Below are 20,929 nucleotides of genomic sequence, written 5' to 3'. Positions count from 1 at the left end.
AATTCCTAAGAACATCTCTGGAAAATCATGTTCTCATCCTGAATTAATAATCATGAATAAAAACTTTGTTTTGGAGTTCTGCAAAGAATGAGGGCCAACTTGTGCAAGGCCTGATTTGTGGCAAGGTTTTATTGACGCCAGCAAACTGAGGCTAAGGCAAACACTCTTTAAGACATATCCATCCCAGATGTAAATGTGAGAGCCAGAACTTGGGTCTGAAATGGTGGAAAATGGACTCTTTCCCCACTGAAAGACCATTTAGTTAATGGTTTTGGTACAGATGTCTTCTTGAATTAGAAACTGAAATTTGAATTTGAAGTTGGACTGAAGGACCCAATGCCAGGTATTGTAAATTATTGGTATTCATATGGGAGTTTCCAGTTCTCAGTGTGTTTATTCTTCAAATAGTGTAGCTCTCTTCTCTCTTTAAAGTGCTTGGAAAATTACAACTGTAGAACATTAAACAGCATTTTATTCTAGTAGGAGGCTTATTTCAAAGTGATTCAACACTCACTTTGCCTATAGAAACTGGCAGTTTTAAATTACAGTAGACCAGTTATTGAGAGGCAAACTTGGAGACTGAAATGGTTAGTTTTATTAAAATGGACAGCTTTTGTGATAAATTGATGCATCAGTGAAGGAACAAAGTTCACATTAATATCTGTGTACTGTTTCTTATTTAGGAGAGTGCTCTTTTGTTGAGTGGTGGGATAATATAACATTTGAACATTTGGATATGAAAGTGCTTTAAAGGCTATTGGTAAAAGCACTTGGGTTGTAATTGCTGCTGTACCAAATATGGCTCAAGTTGAAATATTTACTGTGGGTGAAAGCTTATGAATTTAGTTTGACTCTACTGGACAGACTTTATGAATACTTCCATTTAATGCCTGTAGATACTAGTAAAAGAATTCCATGCAGTCTTTTTTTGTAGATGAATATCCTGCTTCTCAATAGGCACTAGGTGAATAGACTGAAATACATGTTAACTGTATGATCTATTTGGAAATGTTGGTTCTGGTATTTAGCAGCACTTTGTTAAAGAACACAATGCATCCAGAAAATGCAGCACCCAGCTCTCAGCTACAAAGGTAGGTCTGTTTGTAGCAACAATCTATTCCATTTATTGACCTAAATTACTTTATTCCTTCTATTCTCATTAAATGGAATGAAAAAATATATTTAAGATATATTTTAGAACTTCCTGTGTAGTACTTACTGGGAAATGCTCAGCCAAGATCAGCTGTTGAGGAAGTTCTGGAAGCTAAGGTGGTTTCTCTGTCTCTTGCTTTTTACCTTAGTCTCCACTAAGCCTGGCTTGGGGGAGACCCACAGTGAGAGCTGGACACACACAAAGCAGGAGAGCCCAGGCAAGGATCCCACCAGCTCCTGAGCACAGGGATCCCCACCTGCAGAAACAAGCTCTGAAAAGGCAGATGCCACTTCACCTGACAAAATGTAAATGATCTCTACTTGGTGAATTTAAATATTCCTGCTATTGCCAGATCTATCATTCATCAGGATCCCATGGGAGGGGAGAGGGGAAATTATTGCAGCAATAAATTTGCTACAGTGCTGTTCCTTATTTGTCTTGGTAGAATGATGCCATCTTAGCTGCTGTACCAACATGTAGGATGTATTTTTTTTAAGAAAGGCTTGGTTATTTTTGTTGCATTTAATGCCTTATGTATTTATTTCCCTCACCTTTCCACCCCCCTTTTTAACAAATAAAATCTGTCCTACATGAAGTCACTGACATGTTTACTTAAATTGAGGTTCTTTTCAGGGCAGAATTTGATTGACTATAGAATATTAAATGGTCTGATTTTTTCTTCCTAAGAAATGCAGTTCTTTTATCCTTTTTTTGCTCCTGCTTTTCTATTTCAAATTGTTTCTCAGAGTGGTTTAAAAACTTGTTAATTTGAAACATTACAAAAGGATCATCTAGAAGACCTATTAAGGAAGAGACAATTCAACCACTGTATATAAAAGTGTTAGTTCTTGCTTTTCAGATGCCTCTTCCATGCAACTTATGAACTCCATTTTTCACCTCTTACAGGGTAAAGAACTGTAGGTATATCTCATTTATACCTTTTTTCTTGGCTCTGAATTTTTGTTGCTATTTACAGAAACACAGGAGTGGTGACTCAAGTTATTTTTTAATTTTTAATATCTCAAACACTACCCACCCTTGTTATTTTGACCATATGAACAGTTTTTGGAGGACTAAAATGGCAACAATAACTGAATTGTAGATACATTGTAGCATTCATATTCTCTGAAAAAATCCCTTCGCCCAGGATTTTTTCTCCTGGGAAGCTGAGAAGCCTCAGAGAAAAAGAAAACAATTCTTATCTCATTTGCTTCTCTTGTGTTTTTCTCATGTGGAATGTGTTTGGAGATTGTTTACCCACAGGTGATTGTTTCATTGGATTCTGCTGTGAGTTGTTTTTACTCTTTGGCCAACTGGGGCCAAGCTGTGTTGAGACTCTGGAAAGAGTCACGAGTTTTCATTATTATCTTTTTAGCATTCAGCAAGTATCCCTTCTGTATTCTTTAGTATAGCTTAGTATAGTATAATATACTATTTTAAAGTAATAAATTATCCTTCTGAGATCATGGAGTCAGATTCATCATTCCTCCCTGCCACAGGGGTCCCTGCAAATACAATAATACATTGATGCATGTGAGGTGCAGACCATAGAAACTAGAGTGGAATCAGACTTTACACTCCCCTAGCCTGTCCCAAATCTTAAAAAGCAGGGAAAGTCCTGAGGAGCCTCAACAGGAACAGACTATTGCTCCTGCTTTCCCTTATGCTGATGTACTCAGCCACAGACTGTTCCAAAGGGAAGCTGGGTGCAGGGGCAGCAACAGCCTTTTTACTTTGTGCTCCTCCAGGTTTGTGTGCTCAGACTCATTAACAGCTCTGCTCTGGTAACTGAACTGAGGTGACTCTGCTGACCCCACTCTCCAACCTTTGCCTCTGATGAGCTGTGACTTGTTCCCAGTTTTACATTACTGTGACATGTAAGTATTTTGTCAGCCTCTTGTACTTTGCAGCACTTGCCAAGCACTCTCTCTGCTTGAGCCCACCTGGCCTTTGAGCCCAATTACTGTCATGATGTGGCAGGCAAAGCCACAGCACAGCCACCGCCTGCTTCAGCCATCGCCTCTTTAAAGCCTCTGCTGCAGCAACTCTGCACTTGTTCAGTAACTGATCTGACCCTGGTTATTCATTCCATGAATACAGCACCTTCCGCTGTTCCAGACTTCCTCAGAAATTCCTGGATAAGCATATTCTACTTCAGGTAAACACTGAGATGAAACCCAGCTTTGTGCTGTGCCCTCCTGTGTGGAGCACACAGCTGCTGTGCCTGCCTTCAGTGCAGGCTGGGATATTTTGCTTTCCTGTGGGCAGCACATCTCCCTCAGCAGCAGGATCTGAACTCTGTGCTCTGGGAAAGCTGCTCCATTCCCCACCACCCTGCCAGGACTGCCCAGCAGCAGTGCCTCAGTGCTTTGTGTAGCTCCTCTCCTCTGCATGTGTCCAAATTCTTCACCCAGGGGCCATTTTTTTTTGCTGTGGGACCCCCCCACACCGAGGCTACAGCCCCCAAACTGACCTGCAGCTCACAGATTTAGTCCTCACCTTACCAAAGGGGACACTGAAGGACACACTGAAGTCTTTGCTTTCTAACATAACACAGTTTACATTTTTGTTCTGCATTCACAGGGAATTGATGTGGACAAATGTGTAAGATAATAAGCTACTGCTCTGATACAGAAGCTGAACAACCCTTAAAACCATAGCCTGGAGAAGAAATAAGTGTGTAACATTTGGAAAAAAAAAGCAAAGCATTTTTCTCATAAATGGCTTGTAGCTATTTTTGGATTTAGTTTTTATAGTTTGCCAACCAAAGGTATACCATAAACTACATGAACAGAGCTGTCTCTAAGGAGACTGCTAACATTAGTGGTGGCTTCTTATTGTGATGGACAACAATTCTCTGCAGTATAAATAACTCTTAGCTTAAATTAAATTAAAAAAGTAAAAAAAGAAAAAGATTCTAGCTTCAAAGAAAATCTCAAAGTAAGACTGCTACCACAGTTTTGGTTCAGATCACTTGCACATGAAGATACAGTTTTTAAGCAAAGAATCATGTTACTTTTAAGCCATGATGACCCAGGATGAGTGGCCTATTCTGACTGAATGGGTTTCTCATGGAACAGGCAGGGAGAGCAAGGCTTGAGGCCAGCTGCCTGATCCAGCACACCTCAACACTGCCACCTGTGAGGGACAGAGCTCCCCAGCCAAGCAGCTGTAATGATTCACCCACACTGGACCTTGGCCTTGGCCTCGTTCCTGGAACAGTTTAATTTGAAACTTTCATTTGAGATAAAGGATCAGCATTGTTATTATAGACAATTTCAACCCAGGTGTCTGATGTGTGCCAAGTTCTGACCAGAAAAATCTGGTCTTGAAAGGAGAAGTGATAATAATCTTTATTGGAGATTGCACTGGAATATACACCCAGAGATAAGCTGCTTTAGAAATCTTTCTGCCTATTCAGAACATAGAAACACATCCTTGTGGTGCAAAACTACCCCTCCTCTCTTAAAAACTGATGTGTGAATGAACATTACAGGAATTAGCAACATGCTCAAAAAACAGGTCTGGTTACTTCTCACTTTATGAAAGGGAAGGTGAAAAAAAAAAAGCCTCACCAGTATTTGTTTTGATTTTTTAATGACCAAGTGTAGCAAAACCAAAGCAACCATGAACAAGATAATTGTACACACACACGTTAGTCAATAACTAAACTGTGCAAATTGACCTCAGTACTTGTTCCCTTGTTACCCTTCCTCCCCCTCTCACATGAAGATTCATATACAGTGCAGCAGTGCAGCTCTGAGCCACTGCTCAAAGTCAGTAAAAATATTTTTGTAACCTTAAGTAAAAAATGTAATAGGCCAAGGATTGAAATAAAGACTTTTCTGGCCCCTGTTTAACCTTCCTGTACCTCAGTGTTTGCTTTCATTGATCAGAATACCTTACCTGACTGTAAGATTAGTATTTTTTTACTAGCAGGAATCCTTTGAGAGTTTGCATATTTTTTTCCTTTAGACAAAACTGATTATTTCAAAGGCTGCTACTTGATTCAGAAGTAAGATCTTTATGATCCAAGATGTGCAACCTAAATATTTAATCTAATGATTTAATTTTACAGTGCAAATACAAAATTTGTAATTAAGTAGACAGAAAAAAATCTTACAGGACACATCTGTTCAATCCTTACTATTTTAGAAGGACTCCTTGGTAAGCCCTGCTCAAAAAAACACATTAACTGCTTTGTGTTAATAGACTGATCCCATGAAGCAGAACAAATTCTTATAGTTCATTGTGTTGAAGACCTTGAGAGATTCTGCTGGATAAGTCTTGCAAGTGCTTCTTTACCTATCAGGAAAAGAAAACACACAAAACAAATTTCAGGAAGACAATAAATTATCAATGTAGTAATATATTCAGATTTTGCTATGAGTATTTGTAACAACAGAGAGAGCAGAGCAGGAAGATTTCAGGCCTTTTTAGGTCTATAAGAACAATTATGTGTATGCTGTACTAAACATGGAGAACAGATGTGTCTTGAGCTCCCCTTCTGGAAGTCATTCAGCTTGCATGAAAAATCAGCACTGGATAATCTGCTTCCCCTCTGCTACTGAGTTAAACTTTCAACATGTATGTAACACAGCATTTATACAGACCTTATATCCTAGCTCTTTTGTCTTTTCTTGCAGCATGGCGTATTTCTCTTTGTTTCTGTTCAGATGATCCTTGTCTCCAGTTTCTTCTACATGCTTCAGTTTCTGGTGTGAAATCTCTAATTGTTTCTGGTAATGATGGTGTTTTTCAATTTTTGCTTCAAAATGTTTCAGCTCCTCCTAAGATAACAAATACACACAGCTTCAGAGGAGTTGCTTTCCAAGCCTTCCTTTCTCTTGCCAAGACACTCCTAATGATACTTTACTAAGTCAGGCACAGAAAGCTTTTTCAGTTCCCTGCTTCTTAAAAATGTCTGGACAATCCATTACCATCACCACCAGACTGCTGATTTTGAAAGCAGTGCTGAAAACGACCCACTGCAGAGTCCTAAAAGGAGACTGTGGGTGGCTGTGAGGTGTGACAAGAGGAGAACAGTGAACACCAAGTAAAAATTTAGGCATAAGAACAGCAGAATGAGGGGAGAGAGACAAATTTCTAAAAAAGCCTCTTTTTAAAATCTGTTAAACAGGCAGAGTCAGATAAAAAAAAAATTTAATCTTTTCTTTATACAACTAGAATTGAATAAAAGTGGTATGAACTGCACAGGAATGAATTTCTATATTATTTCATTGAAAAGCAGTCTTTATTACAATAGTTTTGTGTCAGCTCAACACAGCTCCAACATGGGAAGTTAACAGTACAGGAGATGGGCATGAGAGGGAAATTGCTGGGTATACAGATTACAGTGCTTCCCAAGGACACAATTAACACATTGGGTAAGAGGGGTAAATCTGGTGCCTTGGCAACAAAGAAGCAGGACCTGATCTTTCAAAGATTCAAAATATGCAACAGTTGTTTTGAGAGGATTCAGAATTGTCATTCTGCTGATTATAACAGAACCAGCATATGATTAGTTACACACATGTCTATGTATTTGAAGTATTAAAAAGGCATCATGACCTTTTTTATGGTGTCTGGAGGGTAATACAGAAGTGGCTGCAATCAGAGTAACATCAAGTGTTTCTTTATGTGGCAAATTATCTTTCTGCAAGAGAAGTCACTGAAATTCTACTTACTCGAAAAGATTCAAGTTCTTTCTCAGTGAAATTAGCTGATTTGGCCATGTCCCACAAATCAATCACTCTTGGTTCTTCAAATTCTAAACAAACACACATAACAAAATGAAAATGTGGACACAATGCTTTTAATGCCCAACTTCTATGAAAGATGAAGAGAGGCTTTCTCACATACATATAGTTATTAAATTAAGAACAGAGACATTAAACACTGCATTTCTAATAGATCTATTTAGATGAAAAGGGAGAAGTGTCCAAGTACTGGATAAAACTAGATACTAGTACTATGTAAAACAAGTAGGTTTTTAAAAAGCAAAAAAACCCAAATCCAAGGAACTGGATAAAGGCACTGCTTGACCTGCATGCTGTCTCATTTACTTGCCCTCCTGGGGCAATATCCCTTCTCATGGGGGCATGGAAGACAGAATTATCCTCTTAACACACTGACTGTCTCCTTTCATTAGGCTTCCAGTGTTTGGTTCTAAACAGGACTGGTTGGCTCTATCTCTTCAGCCCACTGTGGTACACAACACATTGTGATACTGTGACTATGCCCTGCCCACTGATTTTAACTTTTTAAAAATGGAATGAATCCCAAAGAAGCACAAACCCCGCTGTATCATACCACTGGTTGTGTCATATCCCTGGTGACTGACTTTACGCAAACGTTCAAAGCCCTGATTGATGCTCCTTAACTTCTCCTTGAGCTCTCTGTGTTTGTTGTGCAAGATTTCCTCTTTCACCAGGTTCTCCTCAGATGGATTGATAACATTCTTGTGGATATCTGTTGAAGAACAGTAAGTATTACTGATTGTGGGCCAAATCTTGATAGCTCAAAAACTCCAAAAAATCCCCCAAATCTGAGGTGAATAAAAAATGCTAAGTTCTTAGGATTTAAGTTGAGTGCAAATAAAGCTGGTGAGATAAAACATGTATTTTCTGCAGACTTTAGAATTGCATTTTGCAGCAGTGAATTTATCCTTGCTGCATAATTTCCTGTAAAACTACAATGGCCATCATTGCTAATCTGATGGCATTTTCCCTGCATGAAATGAAGGCAGAATCAGAAAACTGAAATGGCAAGAGTTTCATTAGTTGGCAACAATTCTGGCAGCTAATGCAGAACTAAACCCAGGAGGTAGCTGAAAATGCCAGCATCTGCAAGTGGTTCTGACATAAATGTGAGGAGCTTCAAAGAAATTTGGAAGTGATGGAAACAATGGGCAGAGAAAAGAGATGTACTGATCTTGAAACATCAGAGAAATGTCCAGGCACCTTCTGTTCTGCTCACAGTCTCCAGCAGAATGTTGTATTCACGAATCTTTTCTTTGTGATGCTTAAATTCTCGCCAAAGCTTATCCAGCTCCTCATCAGAGAACTTCCCAGAGGTCTTGGCCTGAAAGAAACATGAGCTCATTATCCTTTCCAGGCCAAGTGCTTTAAGTGTCCTCAACTGCCAAAACGTCTTCCCACTTCTCACCACATTTAGAGAATTATTAAGTGCAGCTTTTCTTTAGATCTTTTGTTTTAATTCTCTTAATATTTGTATGTGGTCAGGATTTAGATGTTGATGGATAATCACGTCAAAAGAAGTTTGCTTCAGACTTGCTATGGATTACCCAGTGAAAAGTGTCTGGCATTTCTATTCCATGAGAAACAATTTAATACAGAAATAAGGGCCATGGAGCTCCACAGACAACTGCAAGGGAACCATTTGCATGAGGGATGCAGCCTGATATTAAACACAGTCTTTACTGCTTCTTACTCTACTGGCATGTGAAGATTCTATCACTGCTGTGCACTTGCTCTCTAACCATTAAAGAAGCACTGCTCACACAGTTGGGGCACTACCCACAAATCTGGTGGGATTCTTGCTGCAATGCCTGATCAAAAGTGAGTGTTTTTGAAACCTATTCAGACCCCATTTTTTTTTTTGCTTAGGGAATATTTCTCCTATTGCACTTTACTGTTCCCCAAAGCACAGAATAATATGTTCCTTGCCAAAGCTGTATCTAGTTACAGTAACATTTTAAAATCCAGCAAATCTTTTTTTCTGCTTTACTCTCACTGCAGTAGACTCATGGGAGAATTCTTTAGATTTACCTGACTAGTTGCTTCTTAAAATTTGAATTATTTAATTTCTGACGATTATGACTTTGCCAGTTTTAACTGCCCAAATTTGACAGTACATCTTCCACTTTTTATGCATGAATGCAAATCCTGGAAATTTTCAGTTGAATACTAGGTTGAGAAAGCCTTTATTTAAAACCCTTCCCCCACAATAAATTTCACTTTAAGCAGTCTACAAAATGGTTCTATTTTAAATATATCTTTTAAAAAATATCAACAAACAACAATAAGAAAACTGGGAAAAACACCATAGATATACTACCACACAGTGTGACAGTCACACTAAGGGAAGCCATGAGTTCAGGGAAATGTGAGGCCAGGCTTCACCCTTCAGATTAAGGTGGGTGTTTTATTTGCCAAAGACAACCTGTCATTGCTGGATGGTCTGAATGCAGGTGGGCTTCCCTCAGGGCATGAAGATGTGAGCTACAGAGCAAGGCAGCTTGGTCAGTACTTAACAACAGAGTAGTAAAGCCATTAATTTCCACGTCTGAGTGCTCTCAGAAGGCACAGCTAAGAGTTCAGTGAAGAAATACTGGTTTCCTACACTCCAGCTCCTGGAAATCTTACTTACCTTGCTCCACAGTTTTTCCAACCTTGGATCATCTAGTGTGTCACTTTCTGTGCCATCTTTAATATAGTTGGTATCAACTAGCTGAGAGTCCTTCTTTCCATTCATTCCATATTTAGTCATAATGACTGCAAGGGAATAGAAGATACAGAAACATGAGAACCAACTATGGATGTATGGAAGGTGAGAGATGGGCTACATCTGTCACTTGCAGAGCTGGATTTTGCAGCTCATGGAGGAAAAGCTAACAAACAGTTCAAGACACAGTGGTCCCAGGTTCAATGACCTCTTCTGGAATTATTGGGAGTAAAGGACTCTGTTAGGCTCCTGCAGCTCCCTACTGACCTGCAAAGAGCTTGTTGTGTGCTCAGTGTCCACAATTATTATTCAATAGTTTAAACACAAGTGTCTAACCATGTGTGTGTGTGTGATGCAAAGTTTAAACTCCTCCTTTCCAAGACAGCCCTTACCATTTAAGTTGCGTCTGAGCTTGGCTTCCTTCTCTCCATCTTCATCCAGCCCTTCAGCCTTCAGTTTTTTCCAGCTCAGCTCATCCTTTTCTTGTATTTTCAGATCACTATGCAACTCTGCCAGTTTCACAGCAGAGAGATGGAGCTAACAAGAACACAGAAAGGTTCATATTTAGTTATGTGGAGTCCCCTTTTGCTGCAGAGCTACCTCAGGAACCAGTACAGATAGATAACAACCAGCATGGCACAGCAATTCTCCTCAAACAACATGCCATTGCCACCACATGTGCTTTCTTGTGGACCATCTTCCAACCATACAGTTATAGTGAGTTGAAAAACTTTATTGGTTAGTACAGATTTTCAGTCTACCAGGTCACTGAGGATGGCCTTGCAGGTCAAAGAGCCACTTCATCGGCAATTTTTACTATGATCAAAATGAAAAAAAAACCTCAAATAATTTCTTAACATGGTTTATGTGCATTAAAACATACAAAACCTAGAGATAGTCCTGTCTGACATACTAGAAAATAAAAGGTAAGACATTGAGGCTGAAGATAGGAAAAAAAATTAGTTTAAATGAATGCTAAGTCAGCTTGAAATTTTGTGAGCTACAGAGAAAACAGGAACAATGACTAATATGTGGTTGGCTAAGCAACACTGCTGTGAGTTGATCCTGAACTTCCAGATTTTAGCCACCATAGTTATTCAGTTTAAAACAAATAAATGTAACAAACCACCTTAATACTTCAGAACCACTTTTTTTTTTGTGTGTCTACATGGTCAAAAAACAGATGATGAGGTGAGGAGAAGCCCAGAGAAGAGAGGAGATAAAACCCCCCAACTACTGCGTGCCCAGCTCCTGGGAGCTCAGATCCAGCTGGAAACCACCTGGGCTTGCCAGTAGTAGCACAAGTTTATCTATTTTATCATTAAAACCAGCTTACACTTTATAAAAATTATCATTTTCAATGAGGAAGGAGTATGTTTAATAAACACAGACTCAAAACTCAGAATTGTTTTTAAACATCTGAGTGATACTGAAAAGATTCAGGCGTTCCTTTGTGTGTCAGTAGGTTATTTTAAAGTAATAGGAAAAGTGCAATTACTTTAAGCTAATGCACTTCCTATTGACAAGAATTCAGGAAACTATCCACATTATTGTTTATGTTTCCATCATAGGCTGTCCTATTAATTAATCTTGTGACACTTGCATACAATTATTTTGATTTTTAAACTATTTTTTTTCTGCATTTTGCACTTGGCTTACTGAAATTACTAAGATCTAGAGTAGTTAGAATCACAGGTAAATATAATACTTATAGAACACATTAAAACTTCTGATCCCTCCAATACTAAAGCAAAGGAGTGTCCCTGTTGTGACCTTTACCATCTATTTTTGGGGACCTGCTTTACAGAAACAAAGCACTTAGAAGTAACCACTTTCCTTATAGTTCTTAGAATGTGCTGAGTAGAAGAAAAACTTTAATCATGTACTTATTTACTTTTCTGGTGCAGAATGACGTGGACAGCCCAAGTGTCACTGCTGCAGTGGAACCAAGTATCATTTTCCTCAGTAAGAATTGTGCCCTGAAGCTTCAAGACTCAGTGAGAAGTTTGCTACAAATTGTGAAGGGAATGGCCAAACATCTTGGTAGTTATTTAGTTACTCTAATATGAGGCAGCATTCAAGTAGCATGGACATCATATGTAGTTGGGATGAGGAAATATAGGAATAAATAGCTATGCACAATTAGATAAGAAGTAATTTATCTCCTAGTACCGCAAATATAATAAAATAAAATCTTTCATATGTGACCTTGTCATCAGAAACACACTACAGCATAAAAGATTACACATTGCAGTTTATGTTAGAGCCCCTCTGCAGTTAGTGCAATCCCATAAACACGTACAGCTTTCTGTTTTCTGGAAGTTATAGAAAAGAATACCAGAATTTCTAAACATAAAGTTTGGAGACATCATCAATCAAACATATTAAAGTCCTAATAAATACTAAGGAACTACATTAAGCCCACTATTCCTTAAGAGAAAACAAGATTCTATTCAAATTTCTCCTAACTGGAGCAATATTTTTCCAATTCTCATTATAATTTAGTAGGAAACTAAAGTAACTGTCCTTGTAAACATTATAAATCCTTTGAAACTTTTTGGAAGCCCCTTGCCTGTTCCATTAATGCAATACAGAGTGAATACATAAGTTAATTTAAAGTATTCAACTCAAGAACTACTTCCTTTAAGGTTATCCCATGTTGGACCCTGAGTACACCAGGTAAAAAATGTCAGTGGTCAGACTCCTCATCACTTTACTAACATCACTCACATGCTGGAATAACTAACTAGAAGCAGAGGTGAAAAGTTAAGTTTAATGATTAAATAACTAAGCAACAAGCTCCTTAAACTCATTCCTTATTCCTCATTCCTTATGCTGCCTGGACATTAACATCTAAGACAGGTACCTATTCCAATTCTGGGAATGAATGCTGGAAACTTGAACATTACAACAAATACATCATTTGCTGTTGGGCTGGCTGCAATCATTACCTGCAACATCCTTACCTACACTCTTGCCTCCAAGAGGAAAGAGCTCTTTACTACAAATTTATGGAAAGAGATTCTGGAGGAAGATCAAGCACTCTCTCCCACTTACTCCCAGGGAAACAAGAACAAAGTCTGGCTTGCCAGCTCCTGGTCCCACTAAGTACCATTCTGGGGCTTTTTTAAGGACTGCTCCTCCAGCTGTGTGTTGCAATGCTAAATTGTGGTATCTGACTTTTATGTCAAAATGAAGAAGTTCCCTGTTTTCAGTAGTTTCTCTATCACTACCAAAATAAAGGAATGAAGAGTTCTGCATTGATAATGGAAGTATTTCAAAGCAGATGTAACACACAGGCATAGCTTTCCTCTTATTTTATATATTGCCCAGACATACTGAAAAATCACTTTATAGATGGTGGCAAATTTAGTTCAAGTAGGTTTTGCATCTCTAAAATCCAGCTCACACATACAGAATTTACTAATTTACTAAGACTTAGTTTCTGACTGACAGAGTTAATCCATTTTATATTTTAGCATCTTAACACAGATGATGTAAAGCACCTCAAATTTTAATTCCAGAAGAGCCAGGTATAAACATGGGAAAAGACTGTAATTGGAAAGGTGAGAGGTAACTGATACTACTATAATTACAGATTATTTCTAGTCTCAGTGTTGTTTCTTCTTCAGTTGTCAGTTCAACAGCTGGAGTTTCATTAGCACACTTTCCTATGCCCCATTCCATCTGTCTCCCATCGAGGAAAGGAGTAATTTTGATACCTTCCTATAGTACATTGGGAGGCAGCACAACGGCAGGGTTCTAGTTTCTGGCTGAATTTGGGGATGGTCTACCTCCAATTCAATAGCTCAGGCTATTCAGAATATAGAAGATCCAAAATTAATGTTAACTATATTTCATAGCCTGAAAGAACCGAACCTTTGCAATCATCACCCTAACTTCCATGGTCCACAATATTCAGGGGATATCTGCAGTGCATTCTTCTCCTCCCACTGCAGCTGTTCTTTTTAGTTCTAAGTAAATATTTCCACTGTAATGAAATAACTTGACTGTATTTTCACTTTAATTAAACATCTTTTGTAGTCCACAGTGAGAGAAACTCAAGTACTGTTTTGACTCACTGTCAAAATTAAGGCTCTCATCTGGGAGTGGTGAAACCCATTTGCTGGTCCTCTTGCATTTGTCTACATCACTTGACGTAAATGTAGGCGACACAACCACCAGGGTGGAGATTTCCTCTTCTCCTGCAGTGAATTTCTGCCTTGTGCCGGGCAGGAACCGAGGCCACCGCCTTCAGACAGCTGAGAGCATCCCAGTCCTGAACGGCAGGGCTAATGCTTTCAACCAGCGAGCTCTGGAGCCAAGCGCACATCCTACCTGGCACCACAGGGAAATCCCTCTCTCTCCCACTGCTTGGGCATGCGGTTTAGGTGCTGCTTTACCCAGGGGCAGGTGAACACATCCCAGGGCTCGGACACACATCCCTGTCCCGGGAGCCATGCGGTTTAGGTGCTGCTTTACCCAGGGGCAGGTGAACACATCCCAGGGCTCGGACACACATCCCCTGTTACCCACGGGCAGGTGAACACATCTCATGGCTCGGACACACATCCCTGTCCCGGGAGCCATGCGGTTTAGGTGCTGCTTTACCCAGGGGCAGGTGAACACCTACCAGGGCTGGGACACACATCCCCTGTTACCCACGGGCAGGTGAACACATCCCAGGGCTCGGACACACATCCCCTGTTACCCACGGGCAGGTGAACACATCCCAGGGCTCGGACACACATCCCCTGTTACCCACGGGCAGGTGAACACATCCCAGGGCTCGGACACACATCCCCTGTTACCCACGGGCAGGTGAACACATCCCAGGGCTCGGACACACATCCCCTGTTACCCACGGGCAGGTGAACGCCTCCCAGGGCTCGGACACACATCTCTGTCCCGGGAGCCATGCGGTTTAGCTGCTGCATTACCCACGGGCAGGTGAACACCTCCCAGGGTCCGGACACACATCCCAGGGCTCGGACACACATCCCAGGGCTCGGACACACATCTCCTGTCCCGGGAGGAGGCACAGCCGCCCGCCGCGGGGCTGAGCGGAGCGCTCGCTGCGTGACGGTCGGGGATAGCCATGCCCGAGAACAGAACGAAAGCCATCGCAGCTCCGAGCCGGGGCCAGACAGCCTCGGCCTCTCCTCACACACCGGTGCCCGCTCCTCGCCATCTCCCTGACGGGGAAGGAGTGTCTGAAGCGGCCGGGCCCGACCACGGAGCCCCCTCCGAGCGCCACCCCACTCACCCGCTGCGCCTTCTCCCAGATCTGGTTCAGCCTCACCACCCGGAACTCCCCGGCCTCCCGCCGCTTGCCGTCGGCGGCCGCCAGCCCCTCGTTGGCCTCCCGGGAGTACTTGCTGGCCTGGCCGGCAGGCAGCCAGGAGCAGCGCGGCAGCGAGGGCCGGCAGCGCTCGCACAGCCGCCATGTTGCGCCGCGCGGAGAACTACAACTCCCGAGATGCCCTGCGGGGACGGGAGGTTGGTGCTGGACGAACCGGGGCAAGGCCGGAAATCCAGAGCCTGGCTTGGGTCTGGGGAGCGTGAGGGGCGCGAGGTTTGAGTTTTTCTCTTCGTGCCATTCTCCTTGAGAAAAACACCAATCACTTGTTTTTAAAATTTTAAAAGTTTAATAGTAATAAAATGATTATAAAAATAGTAATACAATTAAAGTAATAACAATTTGGACAATTTGGATTAGGACAATATGAGGCAATAGAAACAAAGAATTACGGACGGTCCGGGTACCTTTTTCTGGGCAGCATAAACCCGAAAAAGGACACCCGTTAACAGAGGATTAACCCTTAAAAGCAATAGCCTGTTGCATATTCATACACCTCATACATGATGCATAAATTCCATTCAAATACAGGATTCTGTCTGGTCATCGTCAACTTCTTCCTCCTAATCCTGATGGCGTCGTCCTGCCTGAGCGAGGCGGGAAGAAGTTCTTTTCTCCTGATAATAGGGCAATAAATTCTCTTTCTCTGAAAGATTTAGGTGTCCTGTGACTGCTATCTTGGTGCGAGTCCTTTCTTAAAAAAAAAAGTATCCTACATAGCATAGTTTCTATTTTAACATTTTGTTATAACCCAAAACTATATTTAACACACTACTTAATTAATACAGCAAAACTTTCTAACATACCACATATAATATTCGTTTTAATATTGGCAAAAAGCCAAGCATAAAATACACATTTTTCACATTCTCATTCTCCTCAGTGCTTGCTTCACAAAATATACTGAATATGGCACATTTTATGAGTAGTTTCCCCCCCAACAGTCGGTGCTGATGTCAGCTATGTGAGAACAAGGGGACACAGTGGGTTCGAGCACCACTGCTTTCATCAAACAAAGTTTTCAGATATTAACACAATGCCCAAGAGTTCAAAGAAAAAGAAGTGGCAGCTCGAGGAATGGGAAGGCAAGAATGGGAACGGGTTCCCCCTTGGTGGTGACAGAGGAGAACACCTGTACCGGGGCAGCACAGAGGGATGGATGGTGGTGTGGGCAGAAGGAGGGCTGTGTGAAATGCAGGGACACCTAGGCTGGGTTTGTGAAAAATGTGTGTTTTACGATTGGCTTTTCGCAAATATTAAAATGAATATTATATGTGTTATGTTAGAAAGTTATGCTGTATTAATTTTCTTAAGTAGTGTGTTAAATATAGTTTTAGGTTATAACATAATGTTAAAATAGAAATGATGCTATGTAAGATACTTTTTTTAAAGAAAGGATTCGCACTGAGATAGCAGCCACAGGACACCTAAATCTTTCAGAGAAAAAGAATTTATTGCTCTCTTATCAGAAGAAACTAACTTCTTCCTGCCTCACTCAGTCATGAAGACACTGTCAGGATTAAAGGAAGAAGCTGACGATGACCAGACAGAATCCTGTATTTGAATGGAATTTATGCATCATGTATGAGGTGTATGAATATGCAACAGGCTATTGCTTTTAAGGGTTAATCCTCTGTTAGCATGTGTCCTTTTTTAGGCTTATTTTGCCCAGAAAAGGTACCTGGACCATCTGGAACTCTTTGTTCTTATTGTCTTGTATTGTCCTAATCTCAGTTGTTCAAATTATTATTACTGTAATTATATTACTGTTTTTATAACCATTTTATTACTATTAAACTTTTAGAATTTTAAAAACAAGTGATTGGCGTTTTTCACAGGTTGTTCTCCAGGGGTGATGTGTGAGAATGGCTCTGGGCTTGGTGGTGTGTGCTCAGACTGCAGCTCTTGGTCCTGATGGTGCCAACCTCCTACCTCAGCGTGTCCTCCTCAAGGAGCCAGCCAAAGGGTGCAGTGGTCAACAGGCAGTTTTGGGAGGGGATTAAGTCAAGCTGTATTAAGGAAAAACACTCCATGATGCTGTGAAAATGCACAGTATTTAATCAGGGTTGGTGTATTTATAAGAACCAATAGATTGCCTAAATTATAATGAGATTTGTGAAAACAGCGTGCCAGGGAGTAACAACAGTTACAACAGTGTGTAATTTTTGCCTTGTAAGTAATAGAAAAGACTTGTGTTTTCTCTTTCACATTTTTCGTAGGTCAGAGATTTTGTGTTATTAACCTAGAAGCTTTTGCTATAAGACTGAATTGCAGAAGTGGCCAAAAGCATTGCATTGAACTATACATTGCATTGAACTATACATTGCATTGAAGAGCGGTTGAAGTGAGCTTTGAAGTACAGCAAACTGATGCAGAAAGAAGTCCATCAGCCTTGCCCAAAACTTATGCAGCTCTACACATCAATTTTAGGATTTAGAGCTTCTTTTAGTCTCATTATTACAGTGTATATATGTATTCTTGGGTCATTTTGAAATAGATAGTTCTATCTTGGCATTTGAAATACTGATTGAGTTTTCAGGCTGCAAATAAATTCAACTTCTATGCTCTGTAAACTCCAACAGGTTCCCAGTCTTCTTTTGGTATTGTGTGTACTTGTGCACAGCTTTATGCATTTGTTTCCCTGAATTTTTGACTACACTAAAAATTTTTAGAAATAAGAGAGGGGCTGCGGCACCATTCATTTGCTTATGTTGGCTTGTTGGATGTCATTCTCCGGTGCCTTTACCTCTGTGACCAGTTTTTGGTACAGTTCTGTGTGTCCTGGCCCAAGCAGAAGTGGTGCAGGGCAGAGTGTGGCCCAGGGGCAGAGCTGGTGTCACCTGCAGAGATGTCCCACTCGCGTCCCCAGTGCTGGGCAGTGGTGTGAGGACAGAGGTGGTGTCAGTGGTGGGGACAATGCTACCTGCTCCTGCCTGCTCCTCTGGCAGCACTGTGGCACCGAGTGTGTATGTGGGGACAGCAGCACCCAGGAGCACCAGGACCTCAGCTCCAGCACTGCAAGGGGCTGTAATGTAGGAGGGGGCTAGGAGTGGGGGTGTCAGGCAGTCAGACTGTCCTGATCCTCTAGTCTTTGGGGAAAGTATGTCAAAGAGCTGGTGGGAGATGCCCAGCAGGGCTGCCTGGCCCAGGGCGTTTGTTATGTGCTGTGTGGAGAGGGCCCCAAGAAATGGATGAGATGCCAGTGTCACCTCACAGGTATGTCTGGGTCATGCTGGGATGCAGGAGCTGAGTCCAGGCTGGGGAGAGGGAAGGACTGTGGGAGCTGTCATGGGGCCACTCTGCACAGTGGGTAGCAGTGAAACCAGGGAATGGGGATGGCAAGAGGCTCCCCATGGGTCCTTTCTGTCATGTTGGGGTTCCAGCAGAGACTTCAGAGACACCCAAAGGATTTGACAAGCCAAACATTTTATTCAAGCATTTATGCAAAAGCAAAGTTTAGTTAAACAAGTGTATGCCAATTGTAATAAATTTTCCTTTTGAAGAAGGATGCAGCTCAGGCACTCTTACTGCAGTCCTCATGGTAGGGGCTGAGCACTCTGCCCTGGAGCAGCAGCAGGGAGGAGTCAGTACTCCTGAAGCTCCATGTGCTCCAGGTATTCCTGCACCCAGCGAGCACGGGGGTCTGCACACAGCCTCCTTCCTTTCGTGGTGACCAGGCTGTTGGGAAAAACAGCATTGAGGCACTCAGCCAGGGCATCAGGGTGCTTTTGCTAGCTCCTCCTGGTAGCACCCTGGTTGTCCCTGTCCATGCCCTTCCCGATCCTGGACAACCTTGGACACCCTTGGGGCACTGCCCTGGCTGGTGCACCCTGGATCCCAGCAATGTTGGGTACTTACACCACAGCTGGCTGTGGGCAGAGGTTGCTGGTCATGTAGGCAGAGCTGATCGTCCTGCGTGGAATGGGGCGTGACATGTAGGAGAAGCAGCAGGCAGTGGGGATTTTGACTTCTGTGAGGGAAGAGAGATGGGCCCAGTGAGATCCCACACTGCAGCAGAGGCTCTGCCTGGCGGATTTGCCATCACCTGTGCTGTATCCTCTGGGAACACCCCCTGGAAACCTCCATCTCTGAGGCTTAGTCCCCGCACTGGTGATGACCATCGGCTCCCAGTCATCTCCACAGATGTGAGGGTCTAATCAGTGGGGAAGGGGCTCTCTCCTGGGGAAGGAGAACCTACCGTTCCTCTTGGAAAGTGCAGCACTTCTGGAGACACGGGGATCAGCCTCAGCCAGGGAGCAGATGGCCACAAGGAGCAGAACAGCCAGGGCAGTTGCCAGGACCCTCATGGTGCTGGGAAGGCTGAGAGAGCCACGAGTGAGGCTGGAGCTGGGCTGTCTGTAGGGCTCTCCTCTGCATGGTAGCCGCTGCTCCTGCTGATCTCCTTTTATACCCCCACCACTGGGTGGGCACAGGGTTTCAAGGAAGAAAATGAGTTTATCATACCAGGAAAATTATGTGAGGCAAAGAAACTGCAGAAAGGGAAGTGCCAGCCACAGGGCTGTGATTTTCAGATTCAAGAGAGAACAAGTCTTATGAGGAGCAGCTGAAGGAGCTGGGTTTGTGTCATAGTTGAGACGGTCAAGTACAAAGCAGAACACTCAATTTTCAGAAGGCTTCAAACCTGTTTTTATTATAGCATGCATGCTTTTTTATACATTCTTACAAAACTCATGAGTTTACACTTTACTCATTGGTCACAAAAGACAAACAACACGCTTATTGGAGTAGCAGTTGCAGTTTTCTCTTATTTATCCTTCTTTCTTTCTTGGTTTCTATGTCAACAACCTTGCTGGAAAATCCTTTCAGGAGTAAACATGGATCCTCTTATCAAACTTCTCTCTGGCTCACAGAAGTCGCTGTAGAACCTCTTCCACAGGTTTCTTTGATGGTAGAAGAGGAGGCCCCCCTGAGGGGCACCTTACTGCTCTCTGCAACTTTTTGAAAGGAGGGCTGTAGTGAGGTGGAGGTTGCTCTGTTCTCCCAGGTTACAAGAACGAGACAAAATGGCTTCACATTGAACCAGTGCATGTTATGAAAATGTTCTTTTCTGGGAGGGTTGTCTAGCACTGCAACAGGTTGCCCAGGGAAGTGGTGGAGTCACCATCCCTAAACACATTTAAAAGACATGTAGATGTAGTGCTTAGGGATGTAGTTTGGTGGTGAACTTTGTAATGCTGGATTAACAGTTGGACTTGATGATCTTAAAGGTCTTTTCCAACATAAATGATCCTACAATTTGTTCCTGTCAACTTCATGGTACTGCAGGGGCTGAGGGAACACAAGTGGGGCTGGAGCTGGGGTGGCTGCAGGGTTTTCCTCTTCACAATGCTCAGTCCCTGCTGCTACTTCCCTCCTATTCATCCAGGGTTTCAAGGAGAGAAAATGAGTGCAACATGACAGAGAAATTATGCCAGGATTTCCCAGTTTTGCTGAGCTGGAGACATCAAGGGAACCGTAGAAGGGGAATTTCTTGGAGACAGATCTGCAATTTTCAGATTCCATTTGAGTCTCTGGTGGGCCTGGCCAGAGCCCAAACCCCCAAAAACAAGCCCTGCTACTGCTGCAATGACCTATTGTCTGAGAGCCAGGCTGGAACGTGAACTTTGCTGACCAAAGTTCTGAGGAAAACCAAAATAAGGCTAAACACTGGAAAAGGAGGAAGTAGCAAGTTTCATAGCTTGCTTTCTGAGTGTGCACTATCCAATTAGCAGGCTGCCCTGACGAGGGGAGAGAATGATGCATCTGACTCCATCTTAGCAGAAGGCTAATTAGTTACTTTATTATACTAGATTATTCTGTACTATATTACATTATATTACATTACATCTAAACTGAATCTGCCAAGCACTCAAGTCTGCACACACTGCACAGAATCTCGTGACTGTCAGCCGACAGTCCCGACACACACGCACACTTGTCCCTGACAGGCC

At 42.2% G+C, this 20,929-nt stretch overlaps 2 protein-coding genes across 2 annotated transcripts; both read right to left on the bottom strand.

The window, feature by feature from the left end:
* Window positions 1-4,733: 4,733 nt before the first annotated feature.
* On the bottom strand, window positions 4,734-15,066 carry LRPAP1 (LDL receptor related protein associated protein 1). Its single transcript, XM_036382579.2, is given in 9 exon segments — window positions 4,734-5,458; window positions 5,767-5,943; window positions 6,841-6,923; window positions 7,466-7,624; window positions 8,116-8,236; window positions 9,545-9,669; window positions 10,012-10,156; window positions 14,886-15,005; window positions 15,007-15,066. Coding segments are annotated over 9 exon segments (1,056 nt in total). The 3' UTR covers window positions 4,734-5,392.
* A 3,496-nt stretch (window positions 15,067-18,562) lies between these two features.
* Window positions 18,563-19,292, bottom strand: LOC118686564 (C-C motif chemokine 4-like). Its single transcript, XM_036382836.1, has 3 exons — window positions 19,177-19,292; window positions 18,837-18,948; window positions 18,563-18,656 (listed from the first exon to the last, which is right to left on the bottom strand). The coding sequence occupies exons 1-3, from the start codon at window positions 19,283-19,285 to the stop codon at window positions 18,563-18,565; spliced, it is 315 nt and encodes a 104-aa protein (XP_036238729.1). The 5' UTR covers window positions 19,286-19,292.
* Between the last annotated feature and the right edge of the window lie 1,637 nt (window positions 19,293-20,929).

The sequence above is a fragment of the Molothrus ater genome, chromosome 4 (genome assembly GCF_012460135.2).
Source record: "Molothrus ater isolate BHLD 08-10-18 breed brown headed cowbird chromosome 4, BPBGC_Mater_1.1, whole genome shotgun sequence".
Lineage (NCBI taxonomy): Eukaryota > Metazoa > Chordata > Aves > Passeriformes > Icteridae > Molothrus > Molothrus ater.
Note: the sequence above shows the minus strand (reverse complement) of the source record. Positions and strands in the feature narration are given on the sequence as shown.

Bases quoted from the DNA above. Each gene is read 5' to 3' on its own strand.
- LOC118686564 (XM_036382836.1), bottom strand. From the start codon at position 19,285: ATGAGGGTCCTGGCAACTGCCCTGGCTGTTCTGCTCCTTGTGGCCATC. The intron at 18,949-19,176 runs GTAGGTTCTCCT...CTTCCCTCACAG, and splicing joins TGCACTTTCCAAGAGGAACG to AAGTCAAAATCCCCACTGCC. The intron at 18,657-18,836 runs GTAAGTACCCAA...TTTTCCCAACAG, and splicing joins TGCCCACAGCCAGCTGTGGT to CCTGGTCACCACGAAAGGAA.